Below are 24474 nucleotides of genomic sequence, written 5' to 3' on the forward strand. Positions count from 1 at the left end.
TATCTATTTTTTAAAAAAAAAAATAATTGCACAAAATTCTAACGAGTTTTATAAGAAAAAAGAATCATTTTATTAATTTGATAATAAAGTCTCATAAATGTTCTAAAGAATATTTGATTTTTTTTATAAATGTTCCAAAAGATTACATTATGTTATGTAAAAATATGATTTTATAAAATATTTAATGTTTAATTATTGATATTAAATTTTATTTTTAATAAATCCGTGTAGTACACGGGTCGCACACCTAGTTAAATGGTAATAAATAGTTAAACAAATAGTTGTTAGTTTCTTTTTTCTCTAAAAAAAAGAAGGTTCATGTTGAAGATGTCTTAATGAAAATGAAGAAAAATTGAGAGAGAAAGTTAAATTGTGGGATCATGGCATATCATAATTTTTGTTGTTCGATTGACATAATTCCAATAAATGTCTAGAAGCGGTCATTATTTATTTTCATTCCATAGATATAACTCTATAAGCAAAGATGTAAGGCCATTTGTAATGGTCTTCACGACCACCACTGTCTTCCACCTCCACGTCACCACCACAACTCTTCTCCTTGCAACCGGGATAGTGTGCACGAGAGGAGATCGTGGTCAAAGCGAGAAAGAAGACAAGAAGAAGAAAGAATGCAGAGAGGAAGAGTTTGTGGTCAAATATGGTGGTGACCACGATCCTCCACGACAACGAGCAACCACAGAGGGTGAGGATATTGTGCACGACCGTTGTTCGTGGCCATGTCAACCACGATGAGCCTCGTGCTCAGTATAGGTCTAATCATATGATCTTATCCGAAACTTATTATGACCACGTTTATTGGGATAAACTTTTTAAGTTTGCTTTTGGTCCATTATCTTGTAAATCATACCAAAAAAAAAAAAGCAAAAAAGTGTTTAAAGAGTAAAGGCTTACGGTAGATTGACAATGATGTATTTATATTCCTAGCAAAATGTCATGGTAACACAATAAATTTATGTTATGGTTCGGTTTGGTCATTAAATTATTTTTTTCGCAATAGGTCATTATAGTTACAGTTTACCTATCTATTGAGTCAATTCCATTAGTATTTAACAGATCACCCATTAACCGATTATTATAAATAACACGAATGATTCTTATGGTTTCTATTTTTTATCGTGATTACTCCCTCACCTGCATCACCATCATTCACTTATGACAGCCACTACCGTTCACCTCCAGCAACCTCATGTTATTTATTTATTTATTTAGAGTTCGATCTATTAGCAAAAGGATAGGAAGGAAAATATGACAAAGATAGGAAAGGTGACAAAGCCGAAAACAATTTCATTTTTCTTTTATAGGTTGTTCACCATCTTCATATAAAAAGTTTACAAAACATTCCTTTGTTGCCGTTTCAAAAATTCATTTAAAATTTCATCTCCAACATCTAATCAATTGCCCATCTCCAAAGGCTTAATCATGCTAACCTATTTACATTCTTCAGGATTTCTTGTTTTTCTTTATAGTATTTCCACGACAAATCCGTAGTCCTTTTACGTACTTTAATCTCCAAAAAAGGATATCCCCACATTGATATATTAAGTACCAGACACAGACATACGGAAACCACTTATATTTTCAACTATCATGATACTACGAAACTTTAAAGGGAAAATGACTTATAAGGGTAATTATGTTTCAAAATCGTTCAAAAAACATCATTCAAGTTTAGTTTGCTCAAAAAACATCATCAAAGTAAAGTCTTTGTACAAAAAACACCAACGAACTGTGTACTTTGTTCAACTTTCACCTTATGGTAACCTAAAGTTACCTGTAAAAAATAATTAAAGGAAAAAATACAAGAGAAAATGACTCGGGAAAGTAATTATGTTTTAAAATTGTTTAAAAAATACCATCAAACTTTACATTTTTTTCAAAGCTTGCCCACTAGTAACCAGTATGTTAAAGGATGACTTGGGCATCCTTGGGCTAATTATTGGTGACATGACATAATAATCAGTGACATATCATTAGTTGATACATTTCTTCTTTAAAAATCGATTTAAGGCTTCTTTATGAACGGTCAACTGTAATTTATAAAATGTCTATAAGTCGCTCAAGGAATGAGATTTGTGAAATTCGAAAGATGCATAATGTTTGTAATACAAATTGGCATAAATATTAGTCAAAACACTGTTTTTGTCACATTACAAATTGGCATACATATTCAAAAAAGTGTATTGCTCAAGATTGTTATACTACCCATAGCAAAAGCTTACGCATATATATATTCACAAAATGAATCACATAACTAAGCAAATATATACGAGAAAGACATAATAATGATTTCGGTTAAAGTTACCATTCGGTTGGGACAAATCCCAAAGTTTTTGACATGATTAGTCTTCGTGGTTGATGTCCAAATTTGAGAAGGATGTCCATAACCACAAGGGTTTGTATCATCAAATATCTTATGTGTCTTTAAAACGTGTGAGATTGAGTTGGAGATCATCAATTTATAAGAAGAAGAGAAGTGGAGGAGAAGAAGTCATTCGTTTATGAAGAATCCCTAAATCAATTCATAGAGGAGGAATATATCATGTCTTGTCACTAATTATTTTGCAATGTCATAATAGTTAGGCCAAATCATCATTTAACCTATAAGAGTTGGGTACTAGTAGGGTAATATTTTGAACAAAATATATAGTTGTATTGATGTTTTTTTGTACAATAACCTTACTTGGATGATGTTTTTTGAAGAGACCAAACTTGGATGATGTTTTTTGAACGATTTTGAAACATAGTTATCATTTTGAGTCAAATTATGTAGTTTGATGGTTACATAATTGCCGGTTACCATAAAATGAAGTTTGAACAAATTATGTAGTTCGCCGGTGTCTTTTGTATAAAGGCTTTATTTTAATGTTTTTTTGAAAGATTTTAAAAGATAGTTTAAGGCATTTTTCCAACTTTAAATGATATTTGTGGGCCTGCTTCTTTGTAAATAAAGCACGAAAGGTTTTGTTATTCTAAAACAAACGAGTTGAATACAACATACTCATGCAACACGTGTCACCACATACAATTAATTATCAAGTATATGATTCACAATCATTTTGTGTTCATAAAAAACCACTTTGGTGTGTAAATTGCAAAACTTGTGTTGTACACTGATAAATTGGAACTGTATTGATGGAATAGAGCTCAGAGGATTGAAGTTGGAAACAAATGATTATAAACGCACAAATTGGCACTTACCTTATATTGTTCTTATACGATCTTTTAAATTGAAGTAACCTAACCTAGATGGTGTCATTTTCCTTTTATACGAAAGGCATCGAAGCCAAAATCGATGTCAATTGCTGGAGGTGAGTATTGGTGGCTGCCGGAAATGAATGGTGGTAGTGTCGGTGAGGGACCAACCACGAAAAAAGTTAAAACCATAGGAACCATTTGTGTAATTTGGAATAGCTGATTAACGAGGATCTATTACAAACTAACAAAAGTTACTTAATAGATCGGTAAGTTGTAAGTTTAATGACATATTATATGAAAAAAATAATTTAGTGAATATATCAAACCATAAATAAGTTTATTATAGTGTAAATTACACGAATTTACAGTAATTTATGTGTTTGGTCCCTAACTTATTTTTTTTAACTCGGAAGGTACCTACTATTTGTTTTTGTTACACGCTTGGTCTCTATATTACCTAAAGGTACTGTTTTGCCCTTGATTTTTTTTTTAATTTATTTAAATAAACACACCCCAACGGCCCAACCTCACCCCATCACCTTACCTTACCTACCCCATCATTTTTTCCTATTTAAATTATAGTCTTTTTAGGTAAGACATGAACCAAATGCGTAACAAAAACAAACATTAAGGACCCAGTGCGTAACAAAAACAAACAGTAGGGACCTTGTGAGTTAAAAAAATAAGTTAGGGACCAAACGCGTAAATTACCACAAACCATAGGGACTATTTGTGTAATTTACTCTTGATTATACAACATTTACCTTAAAAATATAACCTGTTAATTATAGACCGCAAAAACTTTGTATTATCTTTGTGTACATTAAAACTCTTATTATATTCTTTTAAGAATTTCCCCCCAATAGTGTATCCATGATAAGTTTTGCTTTTCGGCTTAAAAAATGTTATTCACGTAAGATGGTGTTTTTATGGAATAAAATAAGAGAAAATGACTTAAAAGCCATAACATTTACATATTTTAATGTTTTTACCCTTGACATTTTTTTACCATTAAAGCTCAAAAATTGTTTGTCTTTTTTTTAAATATGACATTTGACAGAGTATATCATTTTAGCATGTTACCATGGCACATGATAGTCATGTTGGTTGTGATGATTGTTAATCTTCTTGGCTACAACGTGGCTACCACTGCCTCATTCTCTTTCTCTCTACAAATATATTAGCTACTTCCTCTTTCGTTAAACACCTTATAAGTTCAAAATAATATGCAACACATAATAGTCTTTTATATGAGACTAGTTTCACAATATGGAAATTGATAATTTTAGTTACTATCACCACAAATCTAAATAATAATAACTATTTTGTTACTTTAACAAATTGGTCAAATGAAATTTAGGGTTTTTTGTATGTACTAAGTTGAGCATGAGTGTCTTGATATCGTTGAAGAAGGTAGGTTTCACATTTGATTGGAGGAAACCTAATAAAATCAAATTGTTAAAAATGATAACAATAAAGCAATAAACACTTAACAAATAAATAAAAATGTTTTTACAATACTTACTTGGGAGGGTTTTTCTTTGAATGGCAGGTAGGTAAGCATTCAACCATACAATCATGACTTGGCAATACAAAGTATGGAATCTACAAGAAATAGCAACATACTTTCATTGATTTTTTTATTATATCATCCTACTTTGATTTTTCTAGTTACAGTATTGTAATTTGAAAAATCTACCCATTTGATAACTTGTATTGTTCTTTGTTTTTATATATAAGAATGAGTTGAAAATCATTTAAATTACAAAATTAAAAATAAGAAATAAGAAAATTGAGTAATATTAGAAAAAAGGTAGTACAGAATATCGCTCTTGACCACTTCCTAACACCCGATGTAACGTTGACCTGTACAAAAAAGTCAATGAAGTCAAACCTATCACCTCAAAGAGTCAAAATAGAATATATTCATTTTGTTTCATGTTTGACATTATTTCTCTGGAGAAAGCATTTGTTTCAAGATCTTAATATTTAAAAACTGTTTGAAAATTACAAAGACTTAACATCAATTATCAACTTGAGAAATATTCATTTGATCTCAAAAGTCAAAACCATGCAAAATTATAACATGATATTTTTTTATACCTGAAAATACAGTTGCTCCATCGTTCCAGCATATCACCAAGATTTACCACAAAGGCTCTGAAAAGATTATTATAATTTATAAAGACATTAACTGATTTGTAAATGCAAAAAGACACATAATTTATCATCTTAGTGTATCAATCTCTCTTCTTATTCTCCAATGGTGTAAAGTGTCAACTGTTGTTTTCTTTTTGACATAATGGTCTTACCCTTTTAAGGGTTCAACAGATTCCCACACCTGAGGCTTAGCATCTTTGTCCTTGCATATCTTTTTAAATAAAAAATAAATAAAAATTAAAACTTTGAAAAGTAAAACATGTATTTGTTGCTAATATTTGCATACTTGGAGTCCAGAAACATTATCTGTTGCCAAGAGAGTTATAAAACCATAATCAGAGTGTGCACCAGCTCCATATATTCCCTTCAAAGGGTCAGATACTTGGCCTACAACATAAACCATTTTTTTTATCATCTTTAATTAAAAATAATGTTGAAAAAATTAAAAATCATATTATCATTCTTGAGTTTAAATTCTCACCTTCATAATGCAGTAAACGTAAGATTGCAATCGGATTGCCAAGCATTTCTGGTCTTTCAAAAAAGTTGGCATCAAGATCAAGAGAAAGGGCAATGAACCTTGCTATTTTTCTAACTACTTTCCTAAAAGAAAAAACTCATATAAACATGAAGTACAAAAAAATGGTCATAAAATTTGGTAGATTATAAGTTTAAGAAAACTTACAGAGCTTGTTGATGATATTTTTCCATAGTCTGCCTCCATCCAAGCAAGATATCTGTCAAAAACATTCAAACAACATAAAATAATCACACAAATTAGAATATTTATGCAAAAAGGGTTATTTTTCCAACAACAAGTAGTTGAATTTTGAAATTAGAATTACCTGAATCAGGCCATAAATTTGGCCCATAAAATGTTCTTTGAGCTTCAGGGTTATCTTCAGGAAGCTCGATACCAATGTAAAATCCTTCCTTGTGATCACCTATGATATTTTGATTTTTGTGCAAATGAGTTGTGAAAAGTTTTATGATGAAAGTTGGAAAGAACAGGTGGATTGTTATAAAACTTTACTTGAGTTTGAACAAACCATGGAGTTGATTGGCGGGATCAAGGAGTTCATCAAGAACAGGAGTGTAGCCTCGGTGTTTCTCATTTCTAAGAAGCTTCATTTTCTCCTCTAATGGAAGATCGAAGAGCTTCTTGCTTTCCGCAAAAACTTCATCCATAAATTCCTCACTGATTCCATGATTTTTTACGTAGAAGAAACCGGAATCTACGCAGGCCTATGAAATATAAAACATATCAAATTAACGACAAGTAATCTTTGAAAAACTTAAGTGGGGTTTGTTTAGATGATATCCGCGGAGATGGGACCTATAACTAATTAACTCTCCAGTTATTGATACAATCCTTTCCACGAAGTTCTTTTTTCATATCCCTAATTTTCAAATCTAATTGTAGAACAAATCAATATAATAAACAAGCATGTATTTCCACAACCGATAACAAATCGCAGACACTTGAACACCCAAAATCAAACTATATCTCCTTCTGAATACACATACACACAAAAACGAACATAAATCCTTTCACTTGAGAGAAACCTGTTTGAGTAAGGATACAGAGGTGGGAATATGAGGAGACGAGAGATCGATAGAGTTCAATTTTGAAACTTTTTTAGAATCCGCCATCCAACACTTATTTCTTCTTCAATTACCTTCTTTTGTTGCTTTGATATTAATTTATAGGATAATGACTTACAAGGGGAGTATATTTTTTGATTTGTATACGTATAGTGATTGGATTTTTTTTCCGTCCACATTTATTAGGCCGGGCAATCGTGTCGTGTTCGGGTTGGCGTGTCGCGGGTTGGCGGATTGGCAGGTCAAAATATGTCAACCCAAACACGACCCATTTAAATATACAGGTCACGGGTTGGCGTGTCACGGGTTGGCGGGTTTGGAACATAAACCCATATATGACCCACAAACCCATTTATTTATACGGGTTCACAGGTTGGCGGGTTTGTGGGTTAGATTTGGGTTCGTGGGTCAGATTCCATAAATAAAATTAGCAATTCAACATGAATAAATTATTGATAGTTGATGCAAACATATCTAAATTTTAGACACTTAACTACTTAAGTCTTAAAGTCTTAAACATCCAAATGAAAATTAAAAACATTCATAGAAACATGTTCAATGCCTCAATCACTCATACAGCCATATGCCGATACGCCATTTGATTTAGGGAAATATTGAGGAAAATCAATTGGTTACAAACTTACTTACGACCTTATGAGTTAGGACCACAAGTCAAAATATAAATACATTTAAAAATAAAAAATATATTTTTTAATTAAAAATATAAACGGGTTGGCGGGTCAACCCATTTATTTTTTGAGAAACCCATATATGACCCGTTTAATAAACGTGTTGGCAGGTTGGCGGGTTGGCGGATTGGCGTGTTGAAAAACTCAACCCAAACTCATTTATTTCGTGTCGTGTCGCGGGTCGTGTCGCGTGTCGTGTCGAGAATTGCCGACACTAACATTTACCCTCTTCAACTTGTTAAACTGTACACATTTAGTCTTTATGACCGACTACTCCAGGTTATCCGGTAAAAATGACTTAATAAGATATATATTTATCACTTTGTACACATTTAGTCCTTAATATTTTTGTACACATTTAGTCCTTAATATTTTTTTATTGTAAAATAAGTCATTTTTTGTTTTTTTATTCATTCAGTACTTATAAATGATTTCGTTAGGTTTTTCTCACGACATCTTATGTGGGATAGTCATATGGTGGTGAGATAGTTTCAGTTGGTCCTGTTATATGTTATAGGCCAAGATACCTGGTGCGGGCCGACTATAAGTTGTAGGTACGAAGACTCGAGAAGAGCGATTGGACTAAGGCATCATGCCAACAAACCCTCGGTATTCCAGTCCGATGACTGATTGGACCTGTTGCATGTTGGCATTCCAGTCCGATGACTGATTGGGCCAAGGTATAACAATCTAATGAGTGTGGGTCCGTTATGCATGATAATATGTTTATTGTGTTGGGTATTCTGGGGGAAACTCACTAAACTTTGTTCTTACCCAATTGTTTATGTTTTCAGGTTCTATCGTTGGTCGTGGAAGGCGAATGCATGAATGTACATCAACATTATTGAGGATTACGCATTTCTTATATTACTCTAATTTTCGATAAATGTATTTTGGAATAAACGTTTTTTTCTTAATAATTGATTTATAATTAGGGAGTTTTGCCTTATTTAGAAATGGAATTTTTTGGTTGTGAAAATGAGAGATTACACATAAACATCAACAGTCTCACACACTTCATCAATGATTGTCCCATATAAGATGTCGTGAGAAAAACCTAAAGATAACATTCATAAGTACTGAATGTGTACAAAAACAAAAATGACTTATTTTGAAACAAAAAATATTAAGGACTAAATGTGTACAAAATGAAAAATATATTACCCTATTAAATCATTTTTCCCGGCTAACCTGGAGTAGCCGGTCATAATGACTAAATGTGTATAGTTCAACAGGTTGAAGGGGTAAATGTGGACGAAAAAAAAAACTCAGTGACCAAATGTGTACAAATCGAAAAATATATTACCCTTTTAAGTCATTATCCCTAATTTCTATGTGAGAAGGGGGTGGAATTACTTTTACCTGCAACTAGTGTATGCTGTTATACGGGAGAATCTCACTCGGATTCGACCCCAAATTACTTTTTAAAGCAGTTTCTGTTATTTTTTTATCCATTAGATACTCAAAGTTGAAAAAGAGTCCACTTTGCAAATAATGTTGTTTTTTTTTTAATTTATGAAAAAAAAAAGTATTTTAGACAAAATATATACCCATGTTTACTTTAAAATTTAAAAATATGGTATTTCGTTTGTAACTTACTAACCGTTTAAAGTTTAAATTAGATAAATCAATTAATAAAAAAAATAAAGACTATAGTTGCATTAGTTGATAATAAATAAAAGATTGTTAAAGAAATTGGTACATACCATAAAGTATTATTGAAAAACACTCAACTCATTTCAAGTCATGAAGTAATTATATATCCTATTAATCGCTAAAAACTTGATGAACAGGAAACTTTGAGAATTCTCATTTCTGCCACATTTTTTCCTTATTTGCACATGGAAGTCTTTGCTTTCTTATTTTGCCGCGCACTGAAGTCTTCTTCTTTCTTATTTTGCTCCTGTAACTTGAGCTTATCTTCTCTTCCTCAAAATCGGTCCATTCTCCTCCAATATCTATCACTTCTCTCCACCGCCTTTGTCTATTTCTTCTTATCTCAATATCCTCCCAATTTTATCCGGAAAGGCTTCCATGTCTCTTGTGATTTCCGACACTCCTCTTTCTTGCACCACTCCGACGATCCCTTTTGTTTCATGGCTTCCGATTACTGAATCGGTTTCCTTCTCTTCTATTGCTCATCTATTTTACCCTAAATTGAACATTATCTCTCAATTAAACCACCGATCAACCTTATTGATCAGCTATGGATAAATCGGGTATTGCTGGATAGGGTGTGAAGGTAGGAATCAAGTTGAGTTAAGGGTGTTTTGAAGTAAACGGATAACTTTTTTTTTTTTTTGAAATGACAGATCTTTTGGCTTCCTTCACTCTAAAATTACCATTTTTTCCGATTTATCCTTTTTCTAGGTATTTGATGAAGCGGTCACTGATTTGGACACTATTTGTATGTTTCTATTCCAAATTCTAAAATTCCTCTAATTGTATATATTTTTTTTCTAATATTTTGATCTTTATGTTTTGCTCTTTTTGGAATCAGTCTTTGTTCCTTCCATTTGGTGTATATCTCCATGGTTTTCTTTGATTAACTATAGATATCCAAGGGAGTTCATCTATAATTCTTGATGGGTGTGTTATTGTGCAAGCGTAACCACTAAACAAACCTTATTTTGGCTTCAGAAGAGGAAAAGAAAGAAGAGTTTTTTTTGATTTATCTTTTGATGTGAATGCTTTCTACAAAAGTTGTGAGTATCCTGTCTTCACTTGTATTCCTTTTTTTTTTTTAAAAAAGAAAAAAAAAAAAAAAAAAAAACTTTCCCAGTGAATTTTTTTGTAGAGTAAGAAGTATATGCATTAATATATACCATTTTTTGTTACTTACAACATGATTAAATATTTGATCAGGTGACTAAAGCTTATATTTAAAATCGGTTATAGTACCTGTACAGTTTCATGCACTTGCTTTGCTCCACCAGGTATGCCAAAAATCTGTTTCATGCCCATCTGATGCTTTTCTCATTTCCCAATTAAAGGATTAATCACAAAAATGACCAAAATTGGAACAAGATGACCACATTTTTAAGGATAAATGGTTCACCTGGAATGAGCTAAAAGAAGTCTACAAGTGCTATATAAGATTCAAGTGCGATCCTATCTAATATTGATGTTATTTCATGCCATTTTGACAACAAAAACTAAACAGCCAACTGCCATATTTTTGGTCAAATCTAATTACAAAAAATTACCATTTCCACAGGTTTATTGGAACATTTTGACAGCAAAAATTTTCCAGAAAACTTTGTATGATGCATACTAGAAACTAACTAAAAAGATAGATGCTGACCTTGAAGAATACAATAAAATGAAGGAAGCATATCTATAATTCTATCGTGGAGCTTTAAGTCTACGATACGGAACAATAATATTTTTTCTTATTTAAACATTGTACTTTCAAAAAATTGACTAGAATGGTGTAATAACAAGTGCCTTTTGAATTTTAAGGAAATAAATAGTTATTGATGCGTGTATTGGTAGTACTGCTTTTCCAATGAAATTGGAATTTCAGATTCCATCCCATTGTGTGTTTTGGAATTCACTCCATATCAATCCATCAAATCCATGTTTGATGACGTAGAGTATTCTTAGTCCTCCTCTTAGGGGAGGACGGAGGGAATTAAATTCTATTGCTTCTTTTTATTTTAGGGGGTGTTTGGATTAGCTTATTAGCTTATTTGTGGTGGGAATAAGCAATAAGCAATAAGCATGGGGAGAGATGCTTATTTAGCTTAATAAGCTGGATTTTATCCAAACACTCAAAGTTAGCTTATTGTGGGAATAAGCAATAAGCACCTCTTTTTTTTCCTATCCAAACACCCCCTTAGAATGCCAAAATATCTTCGTTATATTGGGTTTTGACTTGAGCTTATATATATATATATATATATATATATATATATATATATATATATATATATATATATATATATATATATATATATATATATATATATATATATATATATATATATACACGAGTTTAAATTAGATAAAAGAGAAAGCAAAAAAGTATAATTTCAACCAAGTAATTACTAATGAGTTAGGTTATTTAGATCAAATTTTATGTATTATAAACTATACTATAAATATACGTTATGTATTATTTTTATATATTAATATATGTCGGGGGCGGGTCCAGGGTCGGGGATTAAGGGTATCCCATCCCCATCTTTTTTTATTCGGATATTCCCCATCCCCGGTCAACCTGGGGATTCTCCAGTCAAAACGGGTGCGGGTTTCGGGTTCCCCATTGGGTATGTGGCTTTTTGCCATCCCTAGAAACTGTAAGAAACTCGATTGTTTGCAATTCATTGAATTACATTAATTGAATATTTTTCTCCTTATATGACTATTTGCTATTTATTGTTATAAATTTGGTCCATTGGGACATGGAATTTCAAAATACAAATCCATCTCACAAGTTCATTGGGATTTGGACGTTCACAACGCAACACATTTAGAACTACAATCCAGAGATATGACACCGCCTTTTTCGAAAGTTGCATTTTTTGTTACACTCGTGTTATGTTCCTATGGTAATTATTTTCCCTTTATTCTCAAGATATCTTATAGTTTATCATGTTTCTTCCTATATCTCCTAAAACTATGACTAATGCTTAATAAATTTAATGTTTTATTCTTATTTTATCTTTTAGTATTGGAAGGTTCTAAATCGCTTGAATCAATGACAAGTTCAGTTGGGAAACATACTGAACGCAAGATTTCCATACAAAGTTGTGCACGCAAATGTGTGCTGAGATAAGATTGTGCACATTTTTGTCCTGGAGGAATAGAATTTTGCAATCAAGGTTGTTGTACATGCATATTTCAATAAAATGAATTAGTCCAATGATTGATTTTGGTTTTGTTCAAATTCGACAATTTATGAATCTTTGCTTAGTGATTGGGCTCTCGTTTAAATTCAAGATCGGTGATTTTTTCATTGAATAAAATAAATTAATCCGACGGTTGATTTGAGTTTTGTTCAAATTCGAAAGTTTATGAATCTTCGATTAGTGATTGGGTTTCTGTTTAAATTCAAAATCAATGATTCTATAATTTGAGTATGTAATGTTTAATCTTAGTTTCTGAGTTCCTAGATGATATGAAGTTATGATTAAATGATTATGCATGGTCAGACCTAAAAAAATATGGCTTTTATCTACATTATTTATTTTGTGGTGATGATGCATGACCCATATACATATGACATACAAAAAAAAAATTATGACATACAAAAGGAGATAGATAGTAAAAAGACCTTAGTTTAGTGTCTCCTAGTGAATATATATTAGTTTGTCTACCAATGAATGTATGCTTAATGGGTTTGTCCATGTCAAATTTAATGCTCTTTCTTTTCTCAATACCTTATATTGCCTAAAACAATAGTGAGTTATATACACCCAGTAACTAATTCTTTTAGACACATTCTTATTGATGGCATTTTTTGTATCGACACTATCAATGTTGAATCCATTATTAATATTCATGTATGTCAAACTTAATTTTTTTTTTGAAAATGCGGGAATTTTATTAAAAAACCAGCACGAAGTTAGAAAAAGAACATTACAACAACATACAAGCAGTGACAGGATTATGTAGTCAATTAGTCCATCCTATATTAGCTTTGCTACACCTATTGAAAACCCAAAAAAAAAAAAAATTGACCAATCACATATATTTATGTGGACAAGATTCATGATCACGTTCTCAATTCAATAGTTGTTCTTTATCAACTTTAATCATATGTGATTAAATACATCTAATCACATGTGATTATATATATATATATATATATATATATATATATATATATATATATATATATATATACACACACATGTTATTTATATGGACAAAAATGAATATTGTCTATATAAATCATAAGTGATTAGATACGAATAATCACAATATATATATATATATATATATATATATATATATATATATATATATATAGGGTTATGTTAAAGTGTTTTTTACATTTATTGTGTGCTAGAATGCACCAATAGGAATTTAGTAAAATTATATTGTTATTTAATTAAATAATGATAGATATTAAATGGTTTTCATAATTGTATATATATTAAAATATTAAATGATATCCATAATTATAATTTTCTCTTGATGGTAATTAATTAAATTCGTCATTAATGTCAGCAATAACATTCTTTCAGAATGAATTCGTATCTAAGTTTTTATATCAGCAATAACATTATTTCAAGACTCACTCACTTAAAATACAATAAAGTTGTATGGAATATAAAAAATGAGGGTGTATTCTAGTATAATATACTCTCGTTCTCCTAGAATACACTCTTATTATTTTATATATGAATTCATTCTGAAGGAATATTATTATTGACATATTAATGACGAATTAAATTAGTTTCCATAAAGAAGATTATAAATATGGATATCATTTAATATACATTTAATGTTTACTCAATTTTTATTGGTGCATTCTAGCACACAATAGATGTGAGAAACATTTGAACCTACCTCTCTCTCTCTCTCTCTCTCTATATATATATATATATATATATATATATATATATATATATATATATATATATATATGACAAATTACTTGAGACTAAAGAAAATAGAGATCTTGAGATTCAACTTTAACTATATATTTGTCATTTGTCATTTTAACGTTCCAGTATACTGGCAACAACGAGATATGCCTAATCATAAATGATTATATCGATGAGAGGTATAATTATATAAGATTATATATGTTTATACGTATATGCCTAATAATAAATAATTATACATATATGTTTGTTCATAGATTGAGTAATTATATATGATTATGACGGTGGTGAAAGAGATGATGGTGGTAGAGCTAGAGGAAGTATAACTGACGGAGGTGGCTGTGGTGGAATCAACTGGTATCAGAGGTGGTGGTAGTGGTAGTGGCGGTGGCGGTTGTGGTGGTAGGGATTGCGACGGAGGAGAAAGGAACGAGTGACATTGTATAATCATTTATGATTAATATAGACCTATCGCACCGGTATGCCAGAGAGTTAGAGTGGCAGATGTGAAATATGCGGTTGTGGTTGAATTTCACGATCTCTATTTTTTTAAGGAAAATGACACATACAACCTATGAACTTTCTAGGGTTTACCCTTTTAGTCACTTAACTTTTTTGTGGCTTTATAAGGGAACAAAGTTGTGGGCAACTTGTCTTTTTAGTCTTGTTACCTAAACTAGCAGGTAGATATGTCATATGGCAAAAATAAAAACTGATTTTACTAATTTTAAAAGCCAAGTCAGCCAAATAGTCAAAATTAAAAGTCAAGTAAGCCAAACTTCCCCATCTTGTCTCCTTCAGCGTTTCACACAATCAATTAAGAAATTCAATCGGAATTTGAGTACAAAATCCGGAAAAATACAATCGTTGATTTGTCTTAAATATGGAAAAACCTTAACCACGTGATTTACAAAAACCTTCTAGACCTCATTAACAATGGCATCCAATAAATTGATTTGTAGAGAAATTTCCAAATAGCTCCAAAGAAACGATAGTGGTGGTCTTACCAACAACAGCAGGAACAGGCGGTGCTGGGGCTGAAACTGCAGCAGCGGTAGAAGGGCAACGGTGGTGGCAGGTGGTGTTGGAAACGACGATGTAAACAGCAGCTGGCGATGATGGAGGGATGCGATGATAATGGCGGATTTACTGATTCTTTTACAGTTGGCTGATCGAATAGGGACCAAGGGAAAATAGTGGCGGTGATGCAGCATTTATAGTGATAGATTACGAAAAGAGGAGGCGGAGAGTCTGCCACCGTCGACTGTGGTGGTCCTCTTCGCTGGTGAAGTAAGGAGACGAGGCAGAGAGTCTGCCATTGGTTTTTTTTGTCAACAAGATGAGGGAAAATGGTCCTGTAGGGGCCCCAACGCCCCTTCATAGTCTAAATTCTTCAATTCCATCAACTCCCCGAATAGGAAGAAGAGTACCCAATTCCACACCCATGGAACATGACAAGTGATGGGATCCAAAAGATTTGACCGAGCAAGAAGTCAAACTTACAACATGGAAGGAGCCTTTATAGCTAGGGGTACAACTTGGAAAGATGAACATTGTGGCTTGGGCAAGTAAAGAAGACACGGAAAAGAAATCGATGGAGGGCAAAACGGACATTTTGGCTGAGGAGGAATTCATATTTGAGTTTGAGAAACGGGTGGTTGCATGAGAAGATGCTGATAATCTAAACTTAATGCAAGGTATGTGTTTTTAAATACAAGGGTAAAACGGTCATCTACTCTTATTTGTTTTATAATGTTATTTCACATTTTAAATATTTTTTATAAACATTATTTATGATGTATGTTCGGATTTATACACGAAGAGATTAAAATTCAAGCATGGGAAAGTCACCAGAAAGCAAAGCTTGAAGCAGTGAGAAGAATAGAGGTGAATTTGATTGCAAGTTCAGATTTGTGATAATAATAATTAATTATAAACGAAGGAAGGAAATTTGGTAGAATTAATTAAATTTGGTTTTTTTAGGTTAAAGTGGGAGAAAAGAGGGCACATGCACAAGCAAAAATGTTGAAGAAGGTTGCAATGTCGAGGCGAGGAAGCCATTATAGTAATTCTTACTCCATTTCCAGATTCCATGCATTCAATTCCACTCCAATCTTACATATAGAAATAAATTACTTTGGAATCCATAAAATCCTTTGGCCTTTGAATTTAAACATTAAAATTACTCATACAAACCCTAATGCTTGGATCTAGGTTTCTCTATTGTACATGCAAGTTATCCAAGACTATAAACCCTAATTCTAGCATACAAGTAATCATATTAACATAAGAATGGGTTTAAGATATTACCTTGATTGTTATGTAGCAATAACAATCACAATTCTCCTTGTAATGACTTTAGAAAGCTTAGAGTCACAAATGTCACTCCTCTAATGGTTCACAAACACCAAGAGCAAGAGGATGAGGAGGAGAGAGGATGGAGGCTGCCCAAAACGTGTTCTAACCCTAGAAGAAAGCTTGTACACGTTTTTGAGCCTTAAGGGTTCTATATATAGTGAGGCTATTAGGGTTATCTAACAAGGAAACCCTAATTTGGATGCTTAAGCCCTAAGCAACCCATGGACTCCTTTTATTAAGGGCCTTGGACAATTTCTAATGGGTTTCCCCATAGAATTCGTTCACTCCTTAATATAAGGCAATCCATAGCCCAAATTGCAATTATCCTATAATTACAATTTCAGTCCCTTAAGTTTAATTAATCTCTTTTAGTCACAAAACTAATTACCAATTAATTATTGACTAATATTAATTAAACAATATGATTTCTCCTTTAATATATTATTCTCATAATATATTAATAAATCATATTTAATCCTTTCTCTCCATAATTCATCCTATCAAGTTGCTTTGGTGAAGGCAACCCAAAAGAACCATGCACCATCGAGTCAAGTACATACCAAAACAGTTATGGACTTAGACACTAATCCAACACATTTAACCCCAATCTTCAAATCCCAATATCTCTAAAATCAAAATTAAAGGTAAAAATGAAATATGTCAAATAGATTCACCAGAGATAGATACCAAATGATATTTACTTTTCATTTTCATAAAAGAATTGATAAAAAAAAGGTTCACCTTTGTTGAACCATGAAATCTTTGTGCCTAGAATTTAAATCTCCAATATTATTTTTGAATTTTGTATCTCTGATTAACAATAACCACAACATGTTAACGAATATTCAATCAACCCTAAGAACAATAGCAGCTACAATAGAGAAGGATTCAGACATTCCTTTTCCTTCTTCACCACTAATCCTACATGAAAACAAAATAATTAGAAAATGTCTCAAATAGTAAAGAAAATCAACAGGTATGAGAAAATAAAGTTAATAACTGATGAACATACCCTACTTGATAAAGATGTTGGTATGCGTTTCCATGTATTATCTTATATCATGGGTGTATGCAAATCCATACATGCATTTTTTTACTTTTTTTTTTTACTGTTTTCATTATTTGAATTTGGGGTATGTATACAAAAACAAGGAACAATGGTGGAGTCATGGGCGATAAATTCTTGGAACTTTTGTTGTCGAATATTTACTTTAGGTTTACTGTGACTTCATGTGCATCTGCCCCTGATGGAAATGAAGCTATTTTGGGAAGGTAAGATGGTAAATTGCACATGTATTCAGTTGAAGGAGGTAATGTTTCAAAAGAAGTTATTCTTGAAACAACTTTTGACCCTAAAACAAAAATTCCAATGGGTTTTACCTGGAATTACATTGTTTAAATAAGCAAAATATTGTTTTTACATTGATTTTATTTTTGTGTTTCCGCAGATGAACATCATGGAGTTCTTATTAAAGTGAAGTTCAGGTATTAGCCCTTGATTTAAAAATCAAATAACTTTGTAAAGGAACAACAAATCAAGATAAATACTTATACTCTTCAATCCATCTTATAGTTTTCAGAATATTAGAACTTGATTATTTACATTTGATTCTGATTTTACAATTTCATGCAAATAGGAAATTATTATATGAAATAGGTTTGTTTTCTAGCGGATTTACTTTCATTTTTATTTTATTTTTAAAAAAGTTGTTTTTACGTCTACATTGTACTAATGTAAATTAAGTTTGATTTATTAGAATGTTTATTAAATTGCAGGGACAATAATCATTTCATCATACTTTGGTTTTGATTTATTCTGATATGTCAAAAGTTGGATAAGATTTTAAAACACGTTTTTTTGGTGTTTTAAATTCTTGCAGGTGTTGTAGAGATGAAAAATTACTAATTTACCCTTTTCATATATGGATTTGGATCCCTGGATGTTGGGACAAGACTTCATGCTACAGAAGGATTATCTTGCTAACAAATGAAGGATGAGATTTCTCTTTTTCGTCACATGATTTTTTGCTTCTCAGGATAAAGCATCTTTGAAAAAAATATAATTATTATAGCATTGTACTTTTGAACTTTATTTTTCAAGATGTTATATAAAATTTTCAAAAGCATTTACGCAAACTTATTCCAACCAGGCGCCAACGGCGCAGGTAATTCCTACTAGTTGGCTATGGTTTACATATCTTGATTCTAATAAAGCATGACTATATATTCCATTAGTGTATAACCCATGAAAACTATGGTTATAAAATTATTAAATTTTCATAGTAAAAACTCAAAATTATTAAATAAATTATTTAAAATAAATTATTAATTAAGAGATATTTTTTTTAGTTATATAAAATTATAATCGTTTATTTAAATAAATACATGAAATTATATCACCTTATAATCTCTATTAATTTTATTTTAATATAATTAAAGTGAGAAATTTAAAATTTGAAATAGAGAATAATAGGTTGACAATTGACATTACATTAATTAGAAAATCTAATAGAATGACACATGAAAAAAATATATATATTTCTTTTATTAGAATAGGGAATAATAGAAAATAATAGGTTGACAATTGACATTGCATAATTTTATATAAAAAATATTACTACGTAACTATAAACCCAATTGCTAAAAAACAAAACAACCATCTTCCAATTTCCATCGTCACTTTCATCATAAGGCACCTACGGCCCCAAACTTTACAATTCCTCGTAATTTAAGGTAGTTCAACAAAAGCAACATACTCTTAATATACAACTATAAATCTTCATATCTTTTATCAATTTAAGTTTAGGGTAAATAGCACAAAAGACACAAAGTTTATACAAAAATTTTAATTTGACACTGTGTTATTTTTTTTATCTCAAATTTGACAATGTCTTTTCTAATTTGTTATAATTCTGACTACTTGACCGGTCAAACTGGTTATTTGCTGACGTTACATGATGACGTGGCATGCTGACGTGTCGAAATTGATTTTTTTTTTCCACAAAAGACACTAAGTTTCGACTTTTTTCGATTTTGACATTATTTTTTTTTCAATTTTGACACTATTTTTTGTTCCAAATCAAAAATCATTTTTTCCAATTTTGTTCAATGTTGATAATTTTCCATTTGAAACCTTATAAATATTTTTTTAATACATTTTAAACCGTATAAATACATTTTTTTCATTTAAAAACCATATTTTTATAAAAATACAAGTTTTTTTTTTTTTACATTCAAACCATAATCTTATGTATAAATATACATCATATCATACATACTTATAAAGCTAGCATTTTTCCTTGAACCTCATGCATTTGAAACCCCCATAAAAATTTGCAAACACCTCATGCATTTGAAACCTCATATTTTAATAAATATCACTCAAAAGTCTCTTAATAATGATTAACAATTCAAAGGTTTTATAACTTATATAATATATTTAATAAACAATTAATGGATACTCTACTATAAAAAGGTCAATATTTTTGAGTAGACACACAAATACAAATAACATACAAAATTCACAAAGAAATAAAGTTTAAAGTTTTTTGTGTTGGTTTGAGGGTTTTGAACAATTTTTCGAGCCATGTTATTATGTTGAAGTTTTTAATTTGTAAGTTTGTTATATACTAATTCTTTTTTGTATTTTCTTGATTTAAATATTATTTTAAGAATATCATTGTATGTTGTGGTTGAAATTTTAATGTAAATTAGATTAGATTCATGTTATCGATCATATGTTATGGAAGACGATTATATAATATTTAATTAACTATTGTATGCATATTTGTATGTTTATGTTGCTTCAAAACAATAATTAATTAAAAATCATGGATATTTCATATTATCCATATTATCCATGTATGCCTTTTTTAAAATGCAAATTGTCTATCTTATCACTTTATATTTTAGTATATGTTTAACATTTTAATTATAATAATAAGTGTTTTTTAAAAGTTTCTTTCACGTATTAATAATAAAAAGTGGTTTTAAAATTAATAAGCAATAATTATAAATAATAAAATCAAATTACATGGATATGTCATATTATCCATGCAAGTCTCTTTTGAAATGAAAATTGTCTATCTTATCACTTTATTATTTAGTGTATCTTTCACTTTTTAATAATAATATTAAGTGTTTCTTAAAATTCTTAGTTAACTTATTATTAATAATAAGTGGTTTCAAATTAATGAATAACAATTTTAAATGATAATAACATCAAATTATAAATTACATTTAGCTATAAATAAATTGTATTTTAAATGAACATCATTATTGAAATTAGAAAATTATGACATAAGTAAAAATATAATTAATCAATAATAATAATTGTTGAAAATAATACTAAATAGATAATTATATTTAATTCTATTAACGAGGAATGTGGGTTGATGTTAATGAATATTATTGTTCACAATAATAGAAATATATATATATATATATATATATATATATATATATATATATATATATATATATATATTAGTGTAAAAATATTATCTTAAAGTTAATGTCAATAACATAACCATTTTAAACATATATCTTTCAATACTTTAACAATATATTTTTAATCTTCGTTGCGCTACGCGCAGGAATTCGTCTAGTTAGTTATATAAAAACTGTATTTTTACACAAGTTTAACATGAGTTTGGAGGCATGTGGTCAATCAAGACCCAGAGGTCAAATTTGCAACCCATGAAATTTTTACATCTAATATAATATTCATAATATTATTAGGAACATCTTGAATCTCATGGTGTGACTCCTATTAAATCATATTTTTTCACCTCAATTTTTTCAAAAAATATTTATGAAGGATAAATATGACCATTCTTACATCTATTTTAGTATTCACATTAAATTTTGGTATTTTGCTCTATATTTCTCACATCTTCTTCAATGCTTCAAACAAACGTTAGATACGACATCAATATATACCTAATATAATTATTTAATCGTAAATAAAAATATGTGTAAAATCTACAACAAAAAATAAAATAAATAATATTTCATAAGTGATAACTGATAAAATTATGTTATTCTTATTCGAAGTTTATGGTTAGTTTGGTTTTCATGATATAACTAAAAGTATTTATACATAACATATGCTTTGAATGTAAAAAAAATCTTATATTTATATAAAAATATGGTTTTTAAATGAAAAAAAAAGTATTTATATGGTTTAGAATGTAATAAAAAATATTTATACGGTTTCAAATGAAAATGGTCAGCATTGAACAAAATTGAAAAAAAATAATGTTCGATTTGGAACAAAAAAGTAGAGTATCAAAATTGAAAAAAATAAAATAAACTTAGTGTCAAAATCGAAAAAAAAAAATGAAAACTTAGTATCTTTTGTGGAAAAAATTATCAAATTTGACACGTCATCATGTCACATTATCAAAATTGACACATCATCATGCCACATCATCATCATGTTATGTCAACATGCCACGTCATCAAAACTGACACGTAATCATGCCACATCAACAAGTAACAACGTTGACCGGTTAAGTGGTTATAATTATAACAAATTGGAAAACACAATGTCAAATTTAAGACAAAAAATAACACAATGTCAAATTAAAATTTTGATGTAAACTTAGTGTATTTTGTGCTATTTACCCTTAAGTTTATACATTACTTTATTGCAGTTTATAGCTTTTAAGTCAAAGAATCACTTGAATATATATTTGATAAACTAGGAAGAGGAAGAAGAAAAAAGAAGAAGAAATATTCAATGTTGATTACAATATTCTACATTTTTTGAAGATTGAACAGCAAAGACGAATAAATATACAAAATTTAATGAATGAAGATTAAATATTCTACATGTTTTGAAGATTGAACAACAAAAAATCTAAGAATTTATAATATTCTACTTTACAAGTTATGTTTGTAGTTTGTAAATACCCCTAAAAAGATTCCAGTTTATAATACTCCATAAAAATCTAAGCATTTATAATCTTTTGTCTACAAAAACCATAAATGCCATAATCCGCATCATTGTCATTATCGAAAGACGAAAATACCCCTCAAAGGATTCTCTAGTCCTGTCATGTAGCACAAGCGCAACTATAGAAAACTACACATGATTTTCAAATAAAATTATTCAATTGTCAATCTCCTTAAGATCAACACTAGTGCAAATTAATCTAAATGTCTTCAAATGGATTACATATAAAGGAAAAAACTATCAGCTAAAATAGATTACTATCATTCTGCATGATCAACAATTTAATATCATCACTTCTCTAACTCCCCAATGTAGAAGTCCTCAATCATATCAAATACTCGGGTTGCATGTTGTGGCCTGAATAAAATTTCATCAAAATAGTCTCAATCTAGGTTGCATAATTTATCCAATTGCTCAAATCAAATGACAACTGTTTGAAAGAAAATCAAGAACTTCATATATCTAAAAGGGTCCTATGCAGATTAATTCAAAGGGATAGTTATTTTCTCAAATGCATAGAATCTTACCCAAAAAATCCTTCAGTTGAGTCATCACCAGCATGAGCCAGAATTGCATCACCACCAGGATGTTCCTCCACATAAGGGGTAACATCATATACCTATGGAAAAAAGATTGAGGAGAACAAATGTCATCATTTTTCCTTTTTCTATGTAAAGCATATAAACTTTTTTAGGTTTTCCCTAATTTCATAGTGATAGAATAAAGTGTTATTTAGGTTATATAACCTAACAGAACCTTCTCTTTGATGATGATCCAGCAATCTGTCCTCTTGTTATGCAAGGAAACTGCAGCCTTGTTGTATGATTTTACAGTCTGCAATTAAAAAGTATACAACATTATAATACTATTCGTTAGGCACTTGTTTGTTTTGGAAATACAAATCTAGTGTTCTTTGAAATCCATAGAATGAATGTTGTCTGTATAACAAATATATGGTTGTTTCAAACATCAGAATTCTTATTTGTTAATAGTACCTTGATGTTAGCATCTGATTGAACTTTCTTGGTTTGATCTGCATTACACACATACCCGAAGATTAGAAATACATACAAATTTTGTACATAATATTGAAAACTCCCGATTCACTGGATTATACCAAAAAGAAATGTAAGAGGGAATGAAAAGATTTACCGGATTTGATGAATCGAGGGGCTAGAAACAATAAACTCAACAGGAAGCCGATAATCAAAGTAACTACCATTAGCTCCATAGCTCCTCCACTTTGAGCCCTGGCTGCAGTAATGTAGTGTTTGTGTGAGAAGTAGAGAGAAATTGGGTGAATTGAAGAAGAGATGAGACTTGAGAGGGATCTACAAATGTTTCTAGATTCGCTCCCTAATTTCCCTAATTCAAAATCGTTGCAGCCAGGCGTTTTTATCGACTTCTGACTGTTGGTTTTTATCGACTTCTGCCTTATGGACATTTTTTGTTTTTTTTTTTTTTCTTATTTTTATTGGGTCAAAATCTAATTGGGATCCTTTGATAGTTTATAACTAGACTAGAGTTGGTAAAAAAAATTCGAATTCCAAAACTTGATCTGAATAACTCGAAATCTGATACGAAATTATCCGAAATTTCAGATATCCGATTTTTTTGATTCGGATACGGATAGTCACTTTGTAAATTTTCGTATATTTCGGATATCCAATATCTGAAAAAAAAAATTATTTTTTATATTTTTTTATTGAAAATTATAAATAATAAATGTTTATTATTTTTTACTTGCACTTTATAATTAACTCCATGGCAACTCATAAACATATTGCACCTTTTTTAATGTAAGAAACCAGTACATGTAATCCATACTCTATTTCTTTATTTTGTTTTTTTTTGCTTTGAAATATGTTAGTCTCGTGGCGTAAATATTTTGTTTTTTCTTGAAAAAGCATCATAAATGGTCCCTGTGGTT

General features: G+C 30.2%; 2 protein-coding genes and 1 long non-coding RNA gene across 8 annotated transcripts; 1 reads left to right on the forward strand and 2 right to left on the reverse strand.

The window, feature by feature from the left end:
• Positions 1-4443: 4443 nt before the first annotated feature.
• Positions 4444-7076, reverse strand: LOC145069222 (azadirone synthase LFS-like). 2 transcript variants are annotated; one of them, XM_079016171.1, is made up of 11 exons: positions 6943-7076; positions 6426-6621; positions 6222-6320; positions 6062-6113; positions 5858-5979; positions 5663-5763; positions 5529-5587; positions 5320-5376; positions 5037-5082; positions 4742-4821; positions 4444-4657 (listed from the first exon to the last, which is right to left on the reverse strand). In XM_079016171.1, exons 1-11 carry the CDS (start codon positions 7027-7029, stop codon positions 4573-4575), a joined length of 984 nt encoding a protein of 327 aa, XP_078872297.1. In that variant the 5' UTR covers positions 7030-7076; the 3' UTR covers positions 4444-4572. The 2 variants fall into 2 exon arrangements, with proteins under 2 accessions (XP_078872297.1, XP_078872298.1); XM_079016172.1 differs by having other exon boundaries at positions 6410-7058.
• A 2436-nt stretch (positions 7077-9512) lies between these two features.
• On the forward strand, positions 9513-12613 carry LOC145066231 (uncharacterized). 5 transcript variants are annotated; one of them, XR_013688667.1, is made up of 4 exons: positions 9515-9912; positions 9983-10077; positions 10171-10375; positions 10536-11167. It is a non-coding gene; the product is annotated as an uncharacterized LOC145066231 (long non-coding RNA). The 5 variants fall into 5 exon arrangements; XR_013688668.1 differs by adding an exon at positions 11827-12613 and having other exon boundaries at positions 9516-9912; positions 10041-10375; positions 10536-10606; XR_013688665.1 differs by having other exon boundaries at positions 9520-9912; positions 10041-10077.
• Positions 12614-22577: 9964 nt separating this feature from the next.
• Positions 22578-24003, reverse strand: CB5LP (cytochrome B5-like protein). The gene is made up of 5 exons (XM_079018181.1): positions 23697-24003; positions 23540-23577; positions 23301-23378; positions 23072-23163; positions 22578-22901 (listed from the first exon to the last, which is right to left on the reverse strand). The coding sequence occupies exons 1-5, from the start codon at positions 23986-23988 to the stop codon at positions 22835-22837; spliced, it is 567 nt and encodes a 188-aa protein (XP_078874307.1). The 5' UTR covers positions 23989-24003; the 3' UTR covers positions 22578-22834.
• Between the last annotated feature and the right edge of the window lie 471 nt (positions 24004-24474).

The sequence above is a fragment of the Lactuca serriola genome, chromosome 8, assembly GCF_051521515.1.
Source record: "Lactuca serriola cultivar US96UC23 chromosome 8, Lser_US96UC23_V15, whole genome shotgun sequence".
Taxonomy (NCBI): Eukaryota; Viridiplantae; Streptophyta; class Magnoliopsida; order Asterales; family Asteraceae; genus Lactuca; species Lactuca serriola.